The 25770-nt window shown below is 43.3% G+C and overlaps 1 protein-coding gene across 2 annotated transcripts in view; it reads left to right on the forward strand.

The window, feature by feature from the left end:
- The first annotated feature begins 407 nt into the window (after positions 1-407).
- Positions 408-25770, forward strand: part of AIFM3 (apoptosis inducing factor mitochondria associated 3) — a 40361-nt gene continuing 14998 nt past the window's right edge. Inside the window, exons 1-8 of one of the 2 annotated variants that reach the window (XM_056859821.1) lie at positions 408-495; positions 17337-17550; positions 18965-19074; positions 20248-20357; positions 20600-20644; positions 22856-22952; positions 23576-23688; positions 24383-24469. In XM_056859821.1, the coding sequence (XP_056715799.1) occupies positions 465-495; positions 17337-17550; positions 18965-19074; positions 20248-20357; positions 20600-20644; positions 22856-22952; positions 23576-23688; positions 24383-24469 (807 nt within the window). In that variant the 5' untranslated portion in view covers positions 408-464. Of the gene's footprint in view, positions 496-5155; positions 5229-17336; positions 17551-18964; positions 19075-20247; positions 20358-20599; positions 20645-22855; positions 22953-23575; positions 23689-24382; positions 24470-25770 lie in introns of those variants that run through there. The other variant, XM_056859820.1, reaches the window with a different exon arrangement.

The following is a 25770-nucleotide window of genomic DNA, read 5'->3' on the forward strand; positions in this document are numbered from 1 at the left end:
AAATGTTGTCTTATGCTTTCCACTGCTGCCAGCCAAGAGAGGTATGGGCTTTAGAATATGAGGTACTTATTTCCACACAAAATTAGAGGATTTTTGTGTGTGTACGTGTGTTTCAATCACAGAGATGCCTGGAACATATTCAACACTACCCTTTTTAAAAAAAAATATCAGAAGCTCCAGAGCGATTTTGACTGCTTTTGAAAAACATTAGCTACCATCTTAACTGAGTTTTTTATTTGATTTAGGTCATGACGCATAATGCTTGTGGTGACCAAAGTGGATGTGAGCGGCCATTTTTAGCAGAGATGTCTGCTGCCGCTGCTGCCATGAGGACTCTTTGTGGCTCCTGATTTGCGCACGCTCTGCCTTGGAGGTCCATGTCTTCTGGAGATTGGGCTGAAGTCTCCACTGTTTGATCTGCCCCTCCTCTTCTTTCGGGATTCCTTCCTTCTGCTTGGCTCATCATGGGAGGATGTTTTTCCAAACCCAAACCAGGTGAACCGCTCTTCAAAATGCCTCTTCTCTCATGGTCCCATGTTGCCTTCTAGTTAGGCACTGCGATTAAACTAGGTCAGGCCACTCCACAGGGAGAGCTCTGTGGAGAATTTTAATTCTCTTTGCTTTTACATGGAGGGATTAAAGCCATTGGTTAATCCACAGAAAACGTCGTTTCAGTCTGGGCACAGTGAATTGGGATGACTTTAATTAAACATTCAGAGCTTAGACACTCTGGGAGGTAACACCAGAAACATTGGAATTGGGGAGGGGGCTGAGCTACCGGGGACAAAATCCCTTGCTAAGAAGTGAACCATAGTAAGCAAACAGTACGGGGACTCATCTCAAACAGGTTTTAAACTTTGCAGTAGAAATGAGTTTGTATGGGGAATAGAATTTAGGGTGAAACTGGCGCCTGGCTCTACTGCCCTTTGAGAGCATGTTTCTTTGAAGCTTTCAGGCGCCCAGCCCCGAGTCACACTGCTTTCAAATTCCGACACAGTCTTTACATTGATTCTAGGAGGCAGGTCTTGCAGTGAAAATAGGGTTAGAATATAAGCCTTTCATAAAAATTCAGAACAGTTATTGTTTAGTAGCTGACCAGTCCATACATGCCTATGTAAGTCATTTGTGGCACACCAACAGCCTACTGAGAAATAAGGCCCAGCTCTTTTCCAGTTTGGAAAAGGCAACTGGTGGTATTTCTTCTGGTCTGCAAGTGACCTATTTACATACCCAAGTTTAGCGTGAAATAGGTCTAAGCCCATAAATTTCCCTATTCTTTGCTTACTTTAACATGTTATTTATTTATTTATTTGTGTTGTTTATAGTCTTCCTCTCTCGCTTAGGCCCAAGGTGGTTTACACAGAGTGAGTCAATATAATCTACAAGATATGATATTCAGTAAACAATACAATAGGATTAGGGTTGTAGAACCAATCAGAAATGTAAAAACAGAACTGAAGCAAAGCATGAGTATTAACATGACACATTAAACAATGCAAAAAGATTACTTAGTAGGACCCTAGTATCAGCCGGGCAGCAGGAAAAGAGGAAGACCCAACAAGAGATGGATTGACTCAATAAAGGAAGCCACAGCCCTCAATTTGCAAGATCTGAGCAAGGCTGTCAAAGATAGGAGACTTTGGAGGACGTTGATTCATAGGGTCGCCATGAGTCGGAAGCGACTTGACAGCACTTAACACACACACAGTTTCAGCAAGCTAAACACAGTAGTATAGACCACAGTCCCTAATAATTTATCCAAGTAACTTTGTGAATCATTTAATACAGTGCAACCGTATTGCCTGCATAGAAAAGCCCTTTTGAATAATTCAGTTTTGCATAGTTTGCGAAAAGCCAGGAGGGTGGGAGCCTTCCTGACCTCCTCAGGGAGACCATTCCACAAGGTGGGAGCCACAAGGGAGAAGACACGTGAACGGGCAGTTGTTCATTTTGCCCGTTTGCAGGTTGGCACCTGCAGAAGACCTTGCTCAGATGAGCAAAGCTGTCGTGGCGAAGCATAGTGGGAGAGACTGTCTTGCAGATGTCCAAGGCCATGAAGGGCTTTGTATGTGATAGGCAATACTTTAAATCGAGCCCGGGAACTGATAGGCAGCCAGTGGAGTGACTGTGGCATGAGAATAATATGTATGGTCTGTCTAGCTGCCGATAATAGCCAACCCGTGGCTTTCTGCACCAATTGGAGTTTCTGAATTTATTTTGATTGTTTGCTCCTTGTGTGGTAGGGAATTGTGTCATGATAGTGCCAGACTGAGGACAATGTCCTCCAACCTGAATTCAGGTTAAGACTGTGTTGCTGGTCCATGTTTGTTTATATATTTAGTACATTTTTATCCTGCCCTTCCTCCAAGGACCTCGGGTGGAGTACATTGATCTGGGCTCTTCAGTTTTAAGCCCTGTACAGCCTAGGACCACTATACCTTATGGACCGCCTCTTCCTATATGAACCTAACTGTACACTCTGGTCATCTTTGGAGGCCCTGCTTCAGTTGCCCCTGTTATCTGAAGCTAGATAGGTGGTGTCCTGGGAAAGGGCCTTCTTGGTTGTGGCACCAAAACTTTGGAATGCCCTCCCTAGCAAGATTTGTCTCCCTCCCTCTATCAGTGTCATTCTCCAGTAGGTGAAGACTTTTTTTTTGTTTCATCTGGCTCTGGTTACTGGCTCTCCTGCTAGTGTTGTTTGCTTGTTTTTTAAATTGAACTATTTTATATTTTGAACTGTATTTTTAATTGCTCAGACATTTTAATATTTTTTTGTGTTTGCTGCCTTGTGGACCCTGTTTGGGTGAAAGGCAGCATAAAAATGTTTAAAATAAATAAATGTTATCTTCACAGCAGCCCTGTGCGGTAGGGTAGACTGAGAACGAGTGACTGATCTGAATTCACCCAGCAAGCTTCTTAGCAGAGTGGAGATTTTAACCTGGGTCCCCCAGATCCTAGTCCAGCGCTCTAACCACATAAACTTGGGAGCTAGTGGCAGAGGAAGAAGAGCACAGAGTAGAGTGGAGCTGATCCCAGCATTTTGGATGAAGTTTCTTCCCCCCCCCACCCTTTGGGGATTTGTGCTGCACCAGCTACATCCCAGTGTAGTGACAGCTGAGGTGCTGAACTTAAATATTAAATATGACATCAACTCTTTACTTAGTGCATCAATGTATCTGCAATATTGTTAATATAAGGAGTCACAGCCATTTATGCATGGGAGGTTTTGCCTTGGATTTGCCGCTCTCTAGATGCACATTTCCCCCATCCAAATTCTCAAAACTCTGCATGGGGGCTTATTTTTGAGTTTTAAGAATTCGGATGGGGAAAATGTGCAGCTAAGAGATCGGCAAACCCAAGGCAAAACCTCCCCTGCATAAATGGCCACTGTGTTTTTCTTTTGCTTTAGCCCTGTGTTTGCCATTTGGTATCAGAGAGACATTTGATCAACTATTGGTTGTGCTTTGAATTGGAGTGCTTCCTCTTTTTCCCCTTTTTGCTTCTTGTTCCATCACACAAAGGGTGCAACCTGACTCTAGCCACACCCTAAGCCCAAAGCATTCTACACAGGATTCGGACAAAGAAACCTTAGCTTCATGGCCTGAGAATGTCCCCCCTCCCCTTTTTAAAATAACATTCAGCCTGATGAAAAATTGTACAGAACTTGAAAGTTTGCACATTGTCTTGTATTATTTTGATTGGGCTTAATAAAAGTTAATGCGTGCTTTTGTTTCCGGCTTTTTAAAAACTCTTTATTTTAAGTTTATATTATAATAACAGCAACAACAACAAAATAAAAATAGAACAACAGTAGGTTAAACATCGTGCAGTCGAGATATGTTTCAATACTCGGTTCCAATATATGTTCCAATATTATACATCAGTACTTTTTACAGAAGTCATACCATTTGTTGTATTCACTTAGCAGAACTTAATAAATGCAAATCATACGATAGTTTTGTGGGCATCGTTTACTTCGTGATGCCCCCTTTCCCACATAGTCTAGAAAAGGCAGCCATCTATTTTCAAAGTTCGTAGAGTGTTTCTGGCTTTTAAATATTCCTGTCTTCCGAAGAAAGTTCTGAAATTCCTTGGGCCCCAAGGGGGTATGCCTACAATTGTTCATGTCATTTGTTAATGACCGGTAAGGAACATACAGCTGGCTTTAATTCTGAATTCCAGCAGAACTGAACAGTTAAGCTTTTTAAATTTAGCTCCATGCCATTCACAGTAATTGCACATTCCCTGGCGCGTCAGCTTGCCTGGGCTCTGACATAGCAGCTCCCTGCTGTACCACTGCTAAGCACAAAAGGATTCTGTTATGGCTGAGAAGCATTAATGAGTATATGTTACTTGTTGTTACGTGATTCTATTCCCCCCCAGTGGAAAGCAGCTATTGGGGCTGCATTTCCAAGGGGAAACCAGCACAGGGAAGGCAGGGAGGGAGTAACTTCCTGCTCCCATTTTTACACTGGAAAAGTGGTGTAAGGGGGAAGTTGAAATACTCTCTGGCTCCACACCGGACTCCCCTTTAAATTGCAGTCCCAGCTGATGTTCTCTCTTCTCTGTTTGGGGGGAAGAATTACGGAGCTATGTTGAAAAGTGTTGTTGCGCCCCAATATTTTACTTACTTTCTTCATTTAAAGGGATGTTATCCCAACTTTCTGTTCATAGTTATATTATGTGGTAACCTTTTCACACAATAAAAGTTGACTCTAAATTGCCACGTCTGAAACATCCTCAAGGAGAGCTGGTCCAAAAAGCTGAAGCAAAGAACCCAAAGAGTCTCCTGTCCCAATAATGTAGTGCCCAAGCCACCAGAAAGTTTATCATAATTCTGCTGTTTGATTGGGTAGGGTTTCCCTTGTCCCCAAAGGTGCCTGTGGACCACGCAAACACACACTGGTCCATCAAAGTCAGTATTGTCTACTCAGACTGTCAGCAATTCCCCAGGGTCTCAGGAAGAGGTCTTTCACATCAGCTACCACCTGATCATTTTAACTAGAAATGCCGATGATTGAGCCAGGGACCTTTTGCATGCCAAGCAGATGCTCTGCCACTGAGCCCCAGCCCCTCCCCGTTGATTCTTCAGCAGATGTGCAACAAGGGTACGTGGAGTCGTTTGCTTTCCTCTCTTGGGCAGGGTAGTCCTGATTGCATGTGCCCCAAACCTACGCATCATGCGATGGCCTCTCATGGGAAGGAGCTGTGCACATGGAGAAGTCTTGGTAAATGAATCTCAAGTGTAGGGTTGCAGCTTCGGGTGCCTGGCGTTGGGTTGGCAAGGTTTGTGTTGTTACTTATTCATCTTGGTTGTCGTTATTTATTCATTTAAATGTTTTCTTAGCTCTGCCAGGCCTCTGTAGAAATGCAGAGGTGGTGACAGAATCCCTATGCTCTTACGCGCTTTAAAAAAATTGGAAGAGCCCTGATGGATCAAACAAAGGTTTGTTGATCTAGCTTCCTGTTTCCAGCAGCAGCTTGCTAGATTCCTCTGGGACAGTACGGAGGTGGTCCCCCTGTTTCTGGCATTCTCAGGTATACTGCCTCTAGACTTGGAGGTTTAGTTTTGCTAATATAGCTGTTGATAGGCCATCCCTACTTCTGTGAATGTGTATAATTATTTTTTAACGCTATCTCATCTTTGGTTCATGACAAGTTATGTACATGTGTTGAAAGAAATGCATATTTATTCTGAGGGGGTAAATGTCTTTCCCAGGGTTATTACAAAGTACTCTGCAACAAGCCAAATAGTTCACCCTCCCAGACCGTTTCCATTGGACAAACAGAATCAGGGGTGGTGATGCTGAAACTACATGCAAATCCCATGTGCAAGAAAGCTATAAGAATTAATAGCACTGGTAGAAATATGTTACCATTCTTTTACTTATGGCTTTGGGATGTTAAGGCATCCAAGGATTGGATGGTTTTTCTATTGGAAATAATATTTTCAAGTATGAAAGACTGTGATCATTAAACGGTTCGGCAATAGATAGTTCATGCCTTTTTTTGCTATTGCTGACTTGCAATTTCTGAAACTGGTATGAATGTCTGTAGTTATTCATTTTCCTAACATATTCCCTGTGGCATCCGGAATGTTTATATTCTGTCACACATATTATGTTGTTGTACTTGTGGTAATGTTCTTTTTAACGTATCTTTATTCTTCTCTTAAGATGACACTTGCCCATTGTGCATTCTGTAGGTGATGTGACATTTCATGATGATAGGTGGTTTTAGTACTCTCTGTTCTTACAAGTTACTTGCACAGACCAAGGGGTTACACTTCTTGATTATAAAGCAGCTGTTGGGAAATTCTGGGTCTGTTCCAAAGGAATATGCTGGCACCTTTTTGCAGAAGGTATTATCTAGAATACCTCTGGGTCTAACTGTACTTTACATTGTCTCCCTTCCCCGCTTCTGCTCAGGGACAGATGTGCACTAGGAGATCCACGCTTATAATTTAATTCAGGGTGTGTGGGGGCCCAATTCAGGTGGGGCCACAGGGTGAAGGGGAATAAGTCTTCCCACTGTGCCATTTTCCCAGCCTGAAACAGCCCCGGAGAGCCGCTATTTGGCCACATCAGTAAATAGTAGGTCCCTGAGGCTGTTTTAGGTTGAGAAAATGATATAGGGGGAGGCTGAAGCTCCTCTTCCTGTGTTCCATGATCCCCATGGGAATTAAGCTTCAGGCATGGAACTCCTCACTTAGTCTGGTCAACACAACATTGCAGTCATGGCTGTAGGGGAGCTGGGCACACAGTAGGGTTGCCAAGTCCCTGTTAGCCACTAGTGGGAGGTTTTTGGGGTGGAGCCTGAGGAGGGCAGGGTTTGGGGAGGGGAGGGACTTCAATGCCATAGAATCCAATAGCCAAAGTGGCCGTTTTCTCCAGGTGAACTGATCTCTATTGGCTGGAGGTAAGTTGTAACAGCAGGAGATCTCCAGCTAGTACCTGGAGGTTGAGCAACCAAAATAAACACCACTGTACTGTTACCAAAGGTTAGGAAATGAGCACAGAGTACGGCTGAAGGAACTTACAACTGCTATATAGAACAAAGTGTATTAAAGTGCATAAAGTGACCATAAATAAATAATTACATATATACAATTAAACTAAACAGTCCAAAAGGTACAAGTATCAAAGTTCATAGCAAGTAAAGTCTGGAACAATGTCTTCATATATAATTGTTGTTGCAGGGGAACGATCGTTTCATTTCTTCTTCAGCCCCGTTTCAATTAGAATCACTTCACATGCATGTTTCCTTATGCAGGATTTAAGGTATTTTCAATTCTCCCATCGGGATGAAAAAAGCAACTTAAGTATATTGATAGACTTCAGTTCCACATGGGATACATCAAATCACATACATAGTTGCACAGACGATTCTAACCGTTCCCAAAGGGATACAAATGTATGGAGTTGAGAGATTGCCGATGGATTACTGTGGATGGGCCTAAGAGTAGGAATTTGTATAAAAGGATACCTGATGGGGCCTGGAGATTTAACAAAAGAATCTTCAGTGTTCCTTTACAGGTGGTGGATGTGTCCCTGAACGCGCACTTCACTTGCAGACTTTTGTGGGACTTTAGAGTAGTGCTCTGTAGGGGATGTGCTGTGTAGGGTGAACGGACAGAGTCGAAGCATTTCTAGCTAGTATTAGCAGGAGTTGGAGGGGGGATCTCTTGTAGGAGGGCATGCTGGCCAGTACTTGTGTGTGCATGGCAGTTTTGGCACTTAAGGCATGCAGGGGGAAAAACAAGATCAACCGGTCCTCCCACACCATAGATCCGCCTCGCATCATTTTTAAATGGCCGAATTATTCTCTAAAATAGCATCAGTGTCCATGGGTCGGACCCATGGATTCTGTAACATCTACTTTGGCCCTAACATTCTTGACAAGTAAGAGATTTATTTTTAAAAAAATGTTTCTTAACTCTTCTTCAGTTCAGCTGGCAAGATGAAGCTGTCCTTGGACAGTGTTCTCTGAAAGGTTAAACCCTCTGCAAAGCTTCCGAAGGAAAATTCTACCCCTGGTGTGAATGCAGTTGGCAAGTGTTTAATCAAGAAGCATGTGACTGCTTTTCTGTGGTGGCCCCATGAAGTTCAATTTGTTTGAGGGAAAATGGAGCTTACCTACAACCCAGAGCCTCTTTCCAGTGCTAGCCCTGAAATCTTTGAAAGGAATGCCCCTGAGCATGTGCAGAGAGCCTTTAGTCATCTGTGAGCAACAGCAGAATCTTTAGAATTCTGTGTCTTTGTAAAGTATATCCAAATGAGCATTTATGACTGCAATGCACTGAGAGACAGCTTGGTATAAGGGAGGGGCTTTTAACTTAATTTTTCTCCTGTTTTATCAACTGGCAAAAACTAATAAGGGCCGGACCACATGTCACACTGGTGCTGGAGGAAGGAGCTGTAGTGGAATAAGACGGGCTCAGAAGGCCCTATAGTGGCAGAGGGCAAACCAGGATGTGAAAGTCTGGTAGAAAGAGATTGGGGAGTAAGTAGAGAAGCAGGAATGCTAATGGGCTAGCACCTGTGGCATCATGCATCACCACTCCCTGCCTCAGTTATGCAACTTTTCTTTTTAAAAGTTGTTGAGAGTTTTTAAGAGAGGAAATAAACAACCAATTGCACAGACAGAAGAAGAGTTGGTTTTTATATGCCGATTTTCTCTACCTTTTAAGGAGAATCAAACCGGCTTACAATCTCCTTCCCTTCCTCTCCGTACAACAGACACTTTTTGTGAGGTAGGTGAGGCTGAGAGAGCTGTAAGAGAACTGTGACTAGCCCAAGATCACCAAGCTGGCTTCATGTGTAAGAGGGGGTAAACCAACCGGGTTCACCAGGTTAAAGTCCGCTGCTCATGTGGAGGAGTGGGGAATCAAACCCGGTTCTCCAGATTAGAGTCCATTGCTGCTAACCACTACATCACGCTGGCTATGTGGTGCTATAATGCTGATTAGGTTGATATTGATTATGATGACTGTGGTCATAAGGAAGCAGGCAGTTGCTGAAGCACTGAGGAAGGGCAAGGCTGATGGTGACTGAGCCTCTGTGTACTTCTGTCATGTCATTTGTGAAGTCAGGCTCACACTAGCCCTGTTCACGCCTTACAGTGAATGCACGTATATCCTGCGTGCACATGCATATATCTGCTTGCAAGAAAGAGCCACTGTGTATTCACATTACAACTGAAATCAGGGACCAGTATCTGGATAAGTGTGAGTGTGGTCTCATTTGTTCAGCTGTACATGTGTTCAATGTAATATGAGAATTACCCAACACATGTATTAAAATAAGAATCAAGTGTGCATTCTACACAGATTGTATGTGCGTCCACTGTAGCTTTTGAACAGGCATGTGCGTGTGTAGAGAGAAGCACTTGCAATTTCTTTGGTGTTACGTCTTTCTTCATTATTAGTTATGTTAGGCCATTTATGCAGGGTCTTATGCAGGGTCAATTGTGATGCTCGCTCAAAGCTCTTTTTTTTAAATGCAACCTTTAAAATGCCTATTCATGGTCCCGATGCAAAAGGAGAAATTCCACCCACCCCCCACTCGCCTGCTCCTTCGTCCCTTCGTTTGCATAGCCATGAGCATCGCCAGTTGCATGGCTAACGTGCAGCTGAGATTTTGCATGCTTCCTTGAGGGGATTCTTTGAGGCATGGGCGGAGCAAACACAAAAGATCATGTGAAAAGGGCTCTTAAGAAATGCGAAGCAGGTATGCGCTGACTTCAGGCTTTGCAGTCGCTTTCTGAATGATGGTTCAGCGTTAAAAACTCAAAAAAATATGCAGGGCACTTCAGCCTGGAACTCGCTGCTAATTGCCAAGCATAAATGGCCAAAGAATTGTTAAAATTGGCAGTCATGGAAAGAAACAAACATACCTACTCAGCAATTATTTCTGCTTTGTGTTGGGAAATAAGCTTCAGAGGGTTTTCATATTTTGCAGTGCTTAACGTATTCCTACCACAGAAGAGATTAAGTAGCATCTACTAAAGCTGAACGTTTTTAAATCTGCAGGACCGGATAACTTGCACCCTACCGCTTTAAAAGAATTGGCCGAGGAGCTCTCTGCACCATTGAGGCTGATTTTTAATAGATCTTGGAATACTGAGGATGTTCCAGAGGACTGGAAAAAAGCTGAAGCCAGTATGTCAGTGTATAAAATGAGTAAACGGAATTCACTGGGTAAATATGAGCCAGCCAGCCTGCCTACCCTCAATCCTGGGAGAAAATGATGAATGGTTTAATTGAGGATTCAATCACTAAAGAATTACAGTATCTTAATACTGATAATTAGGGCTATGAACTGATTAATTAATTTTGGCAAATTGATCATCTGTATATTAAATGATTGATTAATTAATTGTAAGCAAAATTTGCAGATCACCAAAGCTTCAGTTTAGTACTTTTCTTGAAATAATGACAACATTTACCATTGAACAAACCAGTTATTGCATGTTGTCTGAAGGAAATTCCATCTTTATCATTGTCTTTTTTTCATTCCCTGTTCCATGCCAGCATCGAAAGAGATGCCAAAAATAAACAGTGTGTCTTTAAGATACAACCGTGGCAATTAAAATTTGCCCAAACTGCTTAAAATGGGCCCAATCAAAGCTTTAGTTAATTAACCTACCAGTTAAAAGTTTTTAGTACCTCTTAATAATGCAAATCAACCAGGTGTTGCTTGGGGAAAAAGCTTTCCCGTCCGCATTTTGTAAATACTTTAAAATGAAAATACAAATGTGGGTGATAAAGGTAGCTGTTTGAAATTATGACCACCCAGTAAGGGATGTTGAAATTGCTCTGCGCCCTACTCTGCCTAATGAATGAACAGTATGTGCAAATAATGCACTGTGCATCCCGTGGATGGTGGATTAGACAGCACCAGCAGATGACTGTCGAACAGCTTGTGATACTGCCTTATACCAAATGACAGTCTTGTCGGACCAAAATTCACATATGCCATTTAAAGCATTTCTTAGCTGTTCTGCTGGTGCTGGTGTGTAAAAACCAGGAAGGCAGTTTTAAAAATGCTTGCACTGGGTTTCTGAATCAGTCGGCTGCCACACAGGAAATGAGACTTAACAGTCACATTATAATCTTCCTGCATTTGATGATGCACATATGGTTTCTACCTTTGTCTTGTCTCCGCAAGAGTGGCAACAGTTTTTCTGGGACTCAAGCAGAGAAAGTTTTTTCTCCCAACCTGAGTTCCTTTTAGCTGGGGATTGAGCTTGGGACTTGTGGCATATATAAATAATGGGCTCTGCCACTGGGTCACAGTTTAGGGTTGCCACTCTTTAAGGACAGACATGGTACATGGGCAGAAATTTCTAAGGCCAGGTTCCAAAAGTCTAAAACTTAGTGTTTTTACAGTATTTGATTTTTTTTTTTTTTACAAATATGTAAGGTTAATAGCATGGGGAGGGCTGAAATGCCCAAACACAGTGCTACTGTTTAAAACAGCACCTCTCCCCCCCCAGCAAATCACACCGACCTCTCACTTCGTCTGCGAAAAGCCCGCTGCTTCAGTCCAGCTGCAAAACGCAGACTGTACCTCTTAGTGCCAAACTAGATGTGACTTTTCCCTTGAGTTGGATCTGGCTTCCCCAACCCAGCTCTCATACTTTTACAGTCATACTCTTAGAGTCAGATGGCAGTTGGTGGGAACTAAGGTACCAAGCTCCGCATGGCGCCAATTCTGATTGGGACCATGGCACGAGGGGAGAAGGGGCTTCAGCCTGACTCCTCTTAGTTCCATTTCCACAACCTGAAGCAGCCCTGGAGAGCATTTTTTATTTCAGTGTGGGTCGCATGTGCAGTGTTTGGTACCCAGACCTGGATTGTGGGGCAAAAATTGCTGACACACCTTTAAGCCCTTGCTAGGAAGCATTGACTTGGAAGTTTCAGTTGCTTGGAGTGGTCAACAGCTATCAATGGTCATTGGGTAAGCATCAAGCTAAGGCCAGGTCATCTGTTCACCTTATACAACATCACATCATTTGTATTGACTGTATGAGACCTGGACACGGTACAACAACATCATGTTCCACTTCTGCTTTGGTGGCAGGGGGCACAATGACGTGCGCAAACTCAGAAGAATCAGAATACATGCTAACAATCAGCCCTTCTCAAAGGCAGCTTTTAAAAATCATGTTTGAATTGGGAATACCTGTGGAATGTGGCTATGTGAAGACAGCTTTGGAGGCTTCTGTTGATACATGCAGCATCCTGATTAGGGTGGATCACCAGGAGAAAATAAAGCAGTCATCCGGTTCCCTGTTTCCTTCAGGGGCATAATGCAAGGTGTTGGCAATGATCTACAGAACCATAAATGGCTTGGACCGCATTTACCTCAGAGACTGCCTCTGTTTCTTTATTCTTCCAGGACTTTTAAGATGAAGAGCTCTTTTACATATACCATTTATGTACCAAGCCAGGTCTGCAAGAGTGCACAGAAATGAATCCTCTGTGGAATTTTTATCTTCTGGAGATTCACCACAGCCTGAGCCTGTGTATCTTCCCAAAGCAGTAAAGATGTTTTTATGCATACTGGTGGTGACCAGAGAGATGGGGACAGGGTAGATTAATTAGCATACAGTTGCCTGCCTCAAACCCTTGGAAAGGGACAGGTTGTATTCAGCTAAATAAGTTATGTAATTCATAGTTAATGTTACCCACCATCTTGAATTGAACCACTATTGCCTTTCTATTTTATTTGCCTTTTCCGGGAAAACCGCATTCGTCTCCTAAAATATATATATTAACCTTTCTCAGCATTTTGTGTGCTATAACCAACTAACTAACACAGAAATACATTTTGAGGTCTTCTAGAGAAGAGTCACCTTTTTTTTTAAACTTCACAATTTAGCTAAATGCAGAATGATTGTGAGGTTGTTCCTTCCCAGATATGAGCCTCATTGTCATTTTGAGGAAATTGTTAATTAGCAATGCCATATTTGATGATACACACTTTGATTCTAGGGACTGACTTTTATCTGACTGAAAATCATACATCTGCTGCTAAGGAACATATAGGGAATAGGAGAAGGATAATTATTGGAGATACATTTAATAGTTGCATTTGTTTGCTCTGAAATATTGCAATGGATTATACTGAAAAAAACTTAGGAAAGAGAGAGAGACCGTATGACGCATTTAAAACAAAGCAACTAATAATACAGATCAACAGCTTCATGGCAAAAATCTATTACCAAAACATCTCTTGCCTGTCTACTTAATAAGTTAAGTTGAGCCCTTTGATCTATATGCAATGCTTATTGATAAACATGTTGCATCCAGGCTGAGGCCTTCTAAATTTTACTGTTGCCAGCAAACCATGCCAGAGTTAGGGCCAGTGATGGTTCACTGTGGCTACTACCCTATGTCCAAAGTGAAGTCAGTGAAGTTTGTATGCATGTGTTAAGTGCTGTTAAGTCGCTTCCAATTTACGGTGACCCTATAATTGTCCTCCAAAATGTCCTATGGTTAAAAAGCCTTGCTCAGATCTTGCAAACTGAGGGCTGTGGCTTCCTTTATAGAGTCAATCCATCTCTGTTGAATCTTCCTCTTTTCCTATTACCTTCAACTTTTCCTAGCATTATTATCTTTTCTAGTGACTCTTGTCTTCCAATGTGAACAAAGTACGTCAGCCCCAGTTTAGTCATTTTAGCTTCTAGAGAGTGTTCAGGCTTGATTTGATCTAGAAACAACTGATTTGTCTTTTTGGCAGTCCATAGTATCTATAAAACTCTCTCTCAACATCTAATTTCAAATAAATCAACTTTCTTCCTGTAAGTTTTCTTCATTGTCCAACTTTCACACCCATACATAGTAATGGAGAACACTATGGTATGAATTATCTTGACCTTGGTCACTAGCGACATATCCTGACATTTAAGGATCTTTTCTAGCTCTTTCATGGCTGCCCTTCCCAGTCTCAATCTCCTTTTGATTTCTTGGTTGCAGTCTCCCTTTTGGTTGATGATGGAACCAAGGAATAGAAAATCTTAAACAGTTTCAGTTTCTTTGTCAGCCTTAAAGTTGTGAAATTCCCCAGTAGTCATTATTTTTGTCTTCTTGATGTTCAGCTGTAATCCTGCTTTGGCACTTTCTGCTTTAACTTTAATTAGTAGTTGTTTCAAATCTTCACTATTTTCTGCCAATAATGTGGTGTCATCTGCATATCTCAGTTTGTTAATGTTCCACTAGTTTTCACTCCACCTACATCTATATCTTGAAAGAGCCCCTTGCCGCAGAGTGGTAAGCTGCAGTATTGCGCTCACGACCTGAGTTCGATCCCAACAGAAGTTAGTTTCAGGTAGCCAGCTAAGGGTTGACTCAGCCTTCCATCCTTCCGAGGTCGGTAAAATTAGTACCCAGCTTGCTGGGGGTAAAGGGAAGATGACTGGGGAAGGCACTGGCAAACCACCTGTAAACAAAGTCTGCCTAGGAAACGTCGGGATGTGACGTCACCCCATGGGTCAGGAATGACTCGGTGCTTGCACAGGGGACTACCTTTACCTTTTACATCTATATCTAATCCAGCTTTCCTTATGATAAGACTAAAGAATTGCTAGATAAGGGAAGAAATAAAATCTAAACTAGAAAAAAAGAAAAAGAACTGACAGGTGCCTGAGGTCATTCTGCTACTGATGATGTTCATTCTGCATTTCCTTGGTATGAACTTTCCCCCACTTCATTTGGAGTCAGGCCCCGGCTGTAGGAGAAGGCACATCTTTCTTATCTCTTCCTTCTGGCCTTTGCTCTGGATTGGCTGATTACCTCCCTGCACATGCTGCCAGCAGGGTTCCCAGCATCGCTGAGCCAGCGAGGTTATTCAGTCAGGCAGCTGTTTTCACTGAGCAGGGTCCATTTCTGTTCATCATACCGAACAGCATTAAGGGGACAGTCAAGCCTTCTACAGGGGAACATAGCAGGCCTTTGCTGGGCGGTCACCTTCTTCAGGATGCCACGGGACTAGATTAACAAGAATTGCCTCCAGGTGACTGGGCTGGATATTATCTGTGAACCGGCCAAGAGTTCATTTTTTTTAAATCTTACGTGCTCACAATATGCCACAAATGATCAGCAGAAAGATAGATGTGTCATTGAAAGGGTAATTTGTAGGATTACCGTATGTGCATTGAAGATTGATTTACACCTCTGATTTCTCCCCCTCCCTTGTTTGCAACCTTGAATTAACTATTTTCTAGACCATGTCTGGCTGATAACACTGACGTGGGAGCAAGTGGATTAGCAGGTCTCCAGGACACACCACCAAAACTCTTGCTTTATAGAAAACAGTGTTGTTTAATTTACAGTGCACAAATACAAAAGACAAACCGTCACGTACACTTCTCTTCCACTACTACTTCCCAACCGCACCAACACAGAGTTACAAAAGCTTATATACATTCCCAGCACCTGATACCAATTAGGCCACCTGTAGACCTGGCCACAGTATTACATCACCTTACTGCTTTAAACTGGTTAGATGCAGTTCACCTGGGACCATACAAGGCTATTTCTCCCTCTTGCATCAGCGTAGATGTCCCAGATCTGACAGCTACCTGTCAGCTTTCTCTGTCAGATTATTATGATCAACTTGATACTCTGACAAACACTTCCACAGGCTGGAAAATAAATAGCATGAGCATCTCGCCATGCTTATTCCCTCATATTCTGTAGAGGGCTGATGGGGTGCGATTGGTCGAGAGCACGAGCAGGGAAGTCCCTAGTTCAAATCTTGCTATGAAGCTGTAAGTTGACCCTTTAGGGAAGCTACCTTCAGCCTTTTGTGATGTGGGGATAATAACACTTGCCTTACAGAATTGTTATCAGTTAAAATTACCGAGAAAATATATCTGAAGTATATTGAACACTTGTGTTGATCTTTCAAATGCATTGGATGCTTCATTTTATAGTTCCCTAATTAACTGCAGTGTTGGGTAGATGTGGCACGAGGAAGAATGATTATGGATATATTGGTGCCTAATGTTTTGCCACACTGTGATGTGATCACAAAACAATACAGACGGGGAGGAGGCTATGCAGGATATTTGGTTCTCTGTGGCTGAGGACATGAGGAACAGAGAGCAGATTTACCCCTCACCCAAACGGTGTGAGTGTCCCCCTTTTTCTAACATGTCCCTATGCACCAGTTGCGGTCCTCAGGTTGCCATCTGTGCTTGTTGTACCCCCCCTTAGGGTGCTCACATCTTCCCCTAGTGCCTGTGCCTTTTCTGTTGTAGCTCCACTTTGTGGAATGGTCTCCCTGACGACATGTGCTTGCAAGTCCATTTGATTTGCCAGGGCTTTTAATTGGGGGGGGGTATAGACTACATATATGTTAGAGGACACTTATTGGGGTTTTTATTTTATTCTGTATGTTTTAAATTGTGCTTTATAAACTGCCTTGGATCAAAGGGAAAGGCAGGATATAGATATTTGAATAAATAAATCAGTGAATGGGTGCACTTGGGGAAGCTTTACATTGAAAGCAAAGCTAGGCTTCCCACCAGGTAATGGGTGTCCTGGCTCTCACAAATAGGACCTGCAGCATGTGGTGATGGTTCTCTACGACCATAGTATCCCCAGGCACACTGGATCTCCCCCAGGAGTCCTTGCGACCGTCCCTCCACACCCCTCCTCTGAAAACCACTTATACATTCCTAATATTCATTCATTAAGTTTTTAAAATGTGCAGAAGAACAATGAGCATATTTTTCAAATATTTCTGATTATGGGAGCCACCCCACAGCAGTCTTCGCTCTCTTTTGCCTTGTGTGTCTATAATTCTGCAGCTGAAAACCTCAAAGTGTCAGTGGCTTTTAGAATTTGGAAAGTTTCATGTGATAGGACTGGAAACTGGGTAGGTGGTGAATCAATGGGTAGAGCTAGAAGAACAGGAATCTGGGGAGTCAGGAGGATATGGTATGTATGCAAAACAAGAGAGTTCTTGACTACTGGAAACCTCATCCTGTTTTGAGATGTTTAGCAAATGGTATCTACCTGGGATCAGGGTTTTCTTTGCAACTTTAGGGGTTAGAGGATTTTTTTTTTAAAAACGAATCCTGTTTATTCAGATTCTCTGGAAATGACTTCATTTTGCATTTGAAGATTTGTTATCTGAATTGTCATATGCTTATAACAATGTATATTCCTGCCCAGAAAAATCCCTGCTATTCTAGTTGCCCATTTTTTAAAGATTTCCAAATGAAGGCAAGTGTTACCTTTCCAAGAGGTGATTTTTGACTGGGGCCAATTTTGCACTGGAAGTTTGTCTGTCGGGTGTAATGAAGGTTTCTGTTTGCTCATGCAGTTGAAGTAAAAATTGAAGTAGTGCTGCCAGAGAAAGAGAGAGCCAAAGAGGAGATGTCACCCAATGGGAAAGCCAGCCCTATCATCTACAAAGCCAATGGGACTTCCCGGCATTATCAACTGGAGGAGCACCCCATTGCCATGAACCCATACCGGAACCTGAAGGATGTTGTTGAAGCCTCAGTTTGCCACGTAAAGGACCTTGACAATGGGCAGTAAGTGTAAAGCAACCTTTGCATGCACCCTGAAGATGTATTAACTAGCAATGTGCCTATCAGAATGGCTTGCTATGTGTGTCTGTGAAACAAGGGCTTGCATGTAGCAAGAAGCCCTTGGTGCGCAGTATTTCTCTGCACGTTGCACCCCCCTGAGAGATTTTGGTCAATGTGGCCAGGCGACCAGTGACAAGGAAAGAGGGCCGATATCTTCTTCACTGCAACGAGATTCCCCAAGTGCATCCCTTTCAGGAAGGGATGGATATTGTCTCCTCACGTGGAAGAGAGGCACCATTAAGGCACCATTAAGGTGGGAGCAAAGCCTTCTGCCTACCCTGGCTGTGACCATAGTTCTAGTGCGGTCCCTGTATTAGTCTGTTGCCGCAAAAGTAAGCAAGAGTCTCATGGCGCCTTAAAGAATAACAACATACCAAGTAAATTTGGACTTGTGGGTCACCTTACCAAAAAGCTTGGGAACCATTGGACTAGAGCCTCTTGCATCATGTAGCTTTTAAGGGCTGCTGTAACCTCCCCCCATCTTATTCTCAGCTCATGTACATGCCAGTCTGCCCGGATATTTTTTAACAAGAAGTGCAGGTTTGGTCAGAATGTGGAATGCAGTGAGGCCCGTTCCTTTAGCAGTGAATGAAAAACATATGGGTCTTTCCCCCTGAAACACATGCCGTAGTGAGATCCTTAGAGGTCCTTGTGCTTGTCCCTGCAAATAGATGGTGTATGTTTGTCATTGCCAAAGGTTTTGGCACTCAGAACCTGGGCTGAAGAACACACAAACTTGATTCAATAGATCTAGAGCCCAATAAAAATTATTTGCAAGTTTGCCAATTCACCAGCTGAGAAAGCATGGCTTGCCTCAGGTCATCGAGAAAAGTCAAAACCATGTTCACACATCCATCTTGAACTTGGCAATATCAAAAGTCTCCCTTTGCTGGCTGGGAGAGTTATGAGCTTGGAGGATATGCTGGTTGATGCTGTGTGTGACCCTGTTATTGGTACTGGCATTAGATACAAGAGCTGGGAGGCATCAGGGATGTATCAGTAGAGGAGCAGAACTTAGCTGGCATCTCTCAGCTGATGGTCCTACCACTGTTGTTGGCATAGCATAACATCCTGCAGGCAAAAGAAACCTACATTCTACCATGGGTGCATGCACTGAGAGGGGGGCCATTATTTTTGTAGAATTATATGGGAATGTTTTGATTTGTTTTGACTTTTAGACTTATAGGAGAATGTTTTGATTTGCCGCTATGCTATAGCAGCTCTTTGTTTAAACTCCATGGTCCAGAGTGCATTGCCACTCTGTTAGACCCTCTGCTAATAATGTTAGTTATACAGTTCAGTCTGTCCTTAAGGAAATATTAGAGCTGTTCTTTAAATTTGGTCTCTCTCCCTTTAGGATGCGAGAAGTAGATTTGGGCTGTGGGAAGGCCTTGCTGGTCAAAGAGAATGGGGAATTTTATGCCTTGGGCCACAAATGTCCTCACTATGGTGCCCCTCTGGTGAAAGGTCAGTTTGTTCTCGCCAGAAAATGCTACAGGTTCAATAATTCCCTTGATGTTTTACTCATCTGCAAGAATGATATTGAGGGGTTTTGGGGACTTGTAGTGTCTGCTACTGTTCTGGGATGTCGTGATTGTCTCCTAGACTCTTATGAGATCATAGAATGTGGGACATCAGAGGATAGTAGGAAGGGTGCTGGGGAAGGCCAAAGCCTCTTCCCACTCCCTGCTGTCATCCCGATCCAAATTGGGAAGGCGGGAGAAAAAGTCATCAGAGAACCATCCAACAGAGGGAAACTGAAGAGGCTAGAGAGGAAGGAGAAGCTTACAAAAAGATCTGAAGAAGAAAAGGGATATAAAAGGAAGAGAAGAGAGTGGATAGATTGGATATCTTAAGGATATCTGAAGGAAAAGCAGGTATGGAGCAGCAAAAGTGATTGACCAGAAGGGACTTCCTGTGACACCAACTGTCTACTACCCAGCTAATGACAGATAACTGATGGGGGTGGGGCTCCTCAATAAGACTGACTGAGATGGTCATTAACATCCCCACCTGCCCATCTTCACTGCAACCGCCTCCCGCTCAGAAGCTGGAGTAGCTAATCCTCCTTGCTTCTTTGTTTTTCCAGGTTGCTCTAAAAACAACCAATTCCTTCGTGACATTTTAGCCACCAGTTTGGTTGCCCTCACAACAGGTGAAAATACTGTAACGATGAGGCCTTTCACACAGAGATTTTCCCACAGGTTGGGCACTGAATTGCCGTGATGTTTCTCCCAGCTTTCTCATGACATTGTTGTCCATTTGTCTCTGTGGTTTCTTCGTTGTTTCTTTGTGCTTCCCCAAACCACATTTGATTTTGAGAAAGAATGGAGAAACATTAAGGAAGCCCCAGAAGGACAACAAATCAGTCAAAGTGCCATGAGCTTGTAGAAAAACTGCTGCACAGTTTGGCACCCAAACCACTGTGTGCCAAGATGTCAACATCTTCGTAAGTCCTACAGGACACATGCAAAGAGGGCAAAAAAGAACTGGCTATTCTAGTTCCCAGGAGAAGGCAGGTGCAGCAGAGGAAGAGAAGGCAGTGAAGTCTGAAGCTTGAGGATTTTAAATTGGCAGGTGGTTGAGGCAGTACAAAGGAATAACCTTGCTTCTTCTGGCTTTTCAAAAACTTCTCTGCAGGGGTGTTGTCCAAAGGACGAGTACGTTGCCCCTGGCATGGGGCTTGCTTTAACATTGGCACGGGGGATATAGAAGACTTTCCTGGCCTGGACAGTTTGCCAAAGTTTCAGGTGAGATCTCCAGGCTTTACTACCAAGTTAGCAAAGCATGTCTTGACAGAATCCCAGCAGGGTAATCTCCTGGTTGTGTATGCAGTAGGAATCTTCGAGCTTCATGTTTTTGGCAGCCCTTGGATGAGACACAGTCTGCGGTGCCCCCATTATTTGGAAGCTCACCATTAATAAATGCTCATTTTAAGAACAAGGGAAAACAAATGACCAAATGTGTTTTTTAAATCAATTTCTAATTGTAGGTAAAAGTTGAGAAAGAGAAAGTCTACATTCGAGCAAGCAAACAGGTAAGACTGTAATTCAAATCCTAGTGCTGGTAGCACATTCTGCATCATTATCCTAAAATTTTTTGCTCAAAAGGATATCCTACTGATATTAGGAGGACTGATTTCTAAGGAAGTATATTGCATCTTCGCTGTAGTGTATAGATCTGTCTGGCCACGTCCCTTCTGAATTTAGAAATCATGTGAAGGCCACCCTGCTTTGTCTAGTATTTGGACAAGATTTATGGTGATGACAGTTATTTTTCTGCTTTTTTTCTTTGTCTTTTTTGTGTGTGCTGAATGCTGGATATATTTATTTCTATTCTTTTTTAAATCTGCAGTTGTTTGCTGCTCTTTGTGTGTTATTCTTTTAAAATTTTTGTAACAATACAACTATGACAATATTCCTGAAAGGTGGTATATAAATGGTTGCCAAAGAGCCACTAGGATTGGAGGGAAGTATATTGGTGATGTTACAGACACTAGCCAACCAGCGTGCTCTCCATGGCCTGCTTTTTCCTAGTTCAAACCAATCATGCTAGAAAGGTACAGAAACTTTTTTTCTGAGCTTGTGCTTGGAGACAAAAGTTTGTATTGAATGTGGTGAGGATGCTTTTGGACCATTCATGTTGCTCTACAAATAATATGTCTATCAGGATATTTGAGAAGAAGCCTTGGGCCTACCCCACTGTAATGCCCTTGAGCACACCTAAGGGGTCTCTGTATGCCAGATTCTGTATCTAACATTTCAGTTAAGACTGACTGGAAAAAAAGCATATTATAAGATGGGGAAAAGTGCCATCAAGTGGCAGCCGACTTATGCCAACCCCCCATGGGGTTTTCAAGGCAAGAGATGAACAGAGGTGGCTTGCCATTGCATGGCGACCCTGGACTTCCTTGGTGGTCTCCCATCCAAATACTAACCAGGGCCAACCCTGCTTAGCTTTCAAGATCTGACAAGATTGGGCTAGCCTGAGTCACCAAGGTTAGGCCATGAGACAGTAGGTAGGCTGAAAAGAAAGGGAAAAAAACAGTAGAGGCTTGTTTGTAGGCACAATTTACTGCCGAAACACTCTGGTCATTTTTTCACGGAGGTTTGGCACGGTTTCGCCTTTGTTTTGCCCCGCTGCAAATTTTTGATTTTTCATGAACGCTTCGAGTTTTAGCAGAAAAACTGTGTCAACTCCGCGTCTTCTCAAACCTGTGTTGGTCCGTTCTTTGTGGTTGCTACGCGTTTTTTTTCGCTCCATGAAAAACGTTCCTGGGTTCGGACCAATTGTCCCCGCCCATGTCGGCTAATTTCTCCTCCCCTGTGAATGGCGATTGGCTGGGAGAGTTTCAAGCCTGGGGGACAGCCTCCCTCCAAGGCAGGACAGATCTCCCTCCTGCAAATCCAAGCCAAAACTCCCGTCACCCTTCTGAAGAGGGTCAGCCAGTCTGCTCTGGGTCTCCCTCCTGCCGGTGCAATCCTGTGTGTGTGTGCTGGGGGGGGGGCATCCTGAGAGCGGCAAATCCAAGCCAAAACTCCCGTCACCCTTCTGAAGAGGGGCAGCCAGTCTGCTCTGGGTCTCCCTTCTCTATCTGGATGGAAGTTCCTGGCAATGGATGGCCGGAGCTCTAAGGGGCAGGGGCACAATGATGACCGTCTGTCAAAGTCTGGGAAAGGGGGGCGTGGCCAAGTACGGGGGGGGGGGAACAGGGAGCATGGTAAATAGAAAAGTTATATAAGGAAACCGGAGGGACTGGTGCTTTTTTTGGCTGGGGCTATGTCCACAGAGGTGAACTGCACTGGGTAATCCGCTGGGCGGAGTTGGGGGCGGGCATAAACGATGAGCTTTTCAGAAGGGGACAGACCAACCCGTTGTAGAATACTGCTTGCTTTATTCCCATGAAAAACCAAAACTACTTCTGGATTGACAGGGGTATGAAAACATGAATTTAAATCGCGCCCATGAAAAATAAATTTAAATCACTTTTTTTTTTGCTCCGCGGCAAGACAGCATCAAAATCTTCTGTGAAAAGTGGGCCACTAAGTTCCTTCTGGGGGTGGCCATACCATAACATTAGAGGCTTTGAGCATCTCAGGTGATACAGTGCAGTGCTGTGTTCCTTAGTGAGAGGAAGCACATCATTTGATTTCTCAACCTCAGACCCCAAAATATCTTGGCCTTGTGAGATGTCGGAACAATTTAGGTGTTGAAAGAAGGTTGATATGATCTCCTGAATGGCTTCCAGGCTCTTCAGACGCAAAGACGGACCAAAGTGATGGCCAAGTGCATCTCCTTGAGCAACTATAACATCAGCAGCACAAATGTACTCATCATAGGGGCAGGTAAGATAATAAAGCATGTGCTAGTAAGATGATGGTAGCTCAGGGGTGGGCAGGCATGGACTTACTGAAGAGATGTTAAAAGAACATCAGTGTGGAGGTAGAAAGTGCCGAATTATGGCTATCCTATAGTTTTTTCAAGGCAATAAACAGATAGAAATGGGTTACCATTGCCCATCTCTGTATAGCAACCCTGGATTTACTTGGTTGTCTCCCATCCAAGTACTAATCAACCCTGCTTAGCTTCCATGATCTGACAAGGTCAGGCTAGCCTGGGCCCTCTGTCTCTCTGTGTATAACATTTTTAAGGGGTTTATGTCTAGGGTTGTGTAAATATGGTTTCTGTTGAGTGTGTTAGATGTATAGTAAACATCCTGTTTCAAAGAGAACCCCCTCAGATAATGTCTGTAATAGTATCAGAAGAACCAGTTTAATCTCTATGTTAAATAACAAGAAACTTCATTTAGCATGTCCCATTTATACCTGGGGGGGAATTTGCACCGACCTCACAGAACTTTAATTCCCACGGGGGACCACTGACAGTTAAATGAGTACAAAACTGATCTACGTTTATAAGGTAACAGTGAAGGGCACCTCAAAGCATATAGGCTTCATTTCTTCCATAGGCCCTGCTGGATTGGTATGTGCTGAAACATTACGGCAAGAAGGTTTCTCAGACAGGATTGTAATGTGCACAATGGACAGAAACTTGCCCTATGACAGGCCCAAACTAAGTAAGGTTTGTATTGTCTGGCATGTTTTCCATTCCCTGAGCTGAGGGAAAGGCATAGCATGTGCTGGCATGAATTGTAATGTTGAGCTGAAAAACAGTTGACCGGTCTGGCTTGATGCTCTTTAAAGAGGAATCGTTGTCATGTTTTTCATGAGGTTCAGTAAAACCTGCCTTTCATGGAGCTGGAAAGGGGTGGTCCTTTAAAAAAAACCCTACTTCTGTTGATTACCCTAGCTTGTACCTCACAACAATAGCCAGTACTCTGTACTGGAATGGGGATTATTTATTTATTTGCTTATTTAATGCCTTTACATGAAACCTTTTTCTCAAGACAGCGAAGGGGGTTTCCAATTTAACATTTGAAAAGATAAAATAATAAACAATAGAAATTGTCTTAGACCTTTGTGTGACTTCTCAGGAGTTGATAATATGAACTCCTTGGCCTGTCTATCTCTCCTGCCTTCTCCATGGGGCATAGGCCTTTTCAATATCCTGGGGAAGGTGGAATAAAGGCTGCCTCAGCTGGTTTCTTTCAGGCCATTGATGGTCTCTTCAGGAGCTGATGGCAAGAATTCCTTGGCCTGGGCCTCTGTTCCCTTAGAATTAGAATGCATGTCTTTTTGTGTTTTAGAAGAGTCTAAACATTTCTTTACCCTTCTACTGTTCAATGGCTGAGGACAAAAATGGCTTCTCATTTCAGTCAATGGATTGCCACCCAGATCAGATTGCTTTGAGACCTAAAGAATTCTTCCGTATGTATGACATCGAGGTCCTAACAGAAATGCAGGTAAATATGTAGCTGGAGAGTATTATTCAGGAGCAGGTTAGAGCAGATTCTTGAGCCTGTGGGCACTATAGGAATTTTGAGAACAAGGCTGGGGGCGGGGCACAGGTAACCCTAGAATGGCTGTTGGGGGGGGCAGGGGCTGATCATAAAATGTTGGGAAGTTCCAAGCCAAGTGTTTTCCTGTGATGAAGGCACCTATTTTTGAACGGAGCTCCTTGATGTCACAAGGTGATTCCTCCTGGGCTCTTTTGAAATACTTCCTGGTCTAGTGAGGTAACAGAAAGCCAAGGGTAGTTTTTTTTTTGGTGGGGGGGGATGGGGAGAAGAAGGCCATGGAAACTAGGAAATATATCTGCAGGCGGCATTTTAAAATGTTTCATTTATAACCCACCTTTCTCCCAAATGAGGACCTAAAGTAGCTTTCTAGATCACTGTCTTTGTCTCTAGAGTTTATCCTCAGAACAACTCCATGAGATAGGTTAGGCTGGGAATGTGTGACTAGCCCAATGTCACCCAGAAAACTTCCATGGCAGAGTGGGGATTGGAACCTGGTTTTGCCAGATCCTAGTGTGAAACTCTTACCACTTCACTGAAGTGGCTTGATGGTGTGCACAGGCACCATGTTGGATATCATAGGATAGAAGGCATATAATTTAGCCAGGTTCCTGAAGCTGAGCGGTATCAGTCTGGTCAACTCTTGGATTGGAGATCATAGAATCATAGAGTTGGAAGGTACCACCAGGGTCATCTAGTCCACCCCCCTGCACAATGCAGGAAATTCACAACTGCCTCCACCCCCAGTGACCCCCACTACATGCCCAGAAGATGCCCCAGATGCGTTCCCTCTCATCATCTGCTTAAGGTTATAGAATCAGCATTGCTGACAGATGGCCATCTAATCTCTTCTTAAAAACCTCCAGGGAAGGAGAGCTTACCACCTCCTGAGGAAGCCTGTTCCACTGAGGAACCGCTCTGTTTGAAAATTCTTCCTAATGTCTAGACGGAAACTCTTTTGATTTAATTTCAAGCCGTTGTGATCATGTAGGAAATCCCTCATATTTTCTGTCCATGATGGAAGAAAGGCAAAATGTGCATGTCATAAATAAAAATGGCCTCTTATCACAGAATAACCCAATGACTGACAGCCAAAATGGCAGCCAGTGCAAGATTCTCATTTTGCCCTTTCTTTGCATCTTCCTTAATTGTTTAGTTAAAGTAGATACAGGATGTAGCATCATGGCAGCCTGTCTTTCCTGGAGCAGAGGCAGGGAAACACAGGGAGCAAAGACATCATATGTGCT

Source organism: Euleptes europaea, chromosome 13, assembly GCF_029931775.1.
Source record: "Euleptes europaea isolate rEulEur1 chromosome 13, rEulEur1.hap1, whole genome shotgun sequence".
NCBI classification, from domain to species: domain Eukaryota; kingdom Metazoa; phylum Chordata; class Lepidosauria; order Squamata; family Sphaerodactylidae; genus Euleptes; species Euleptes europaea.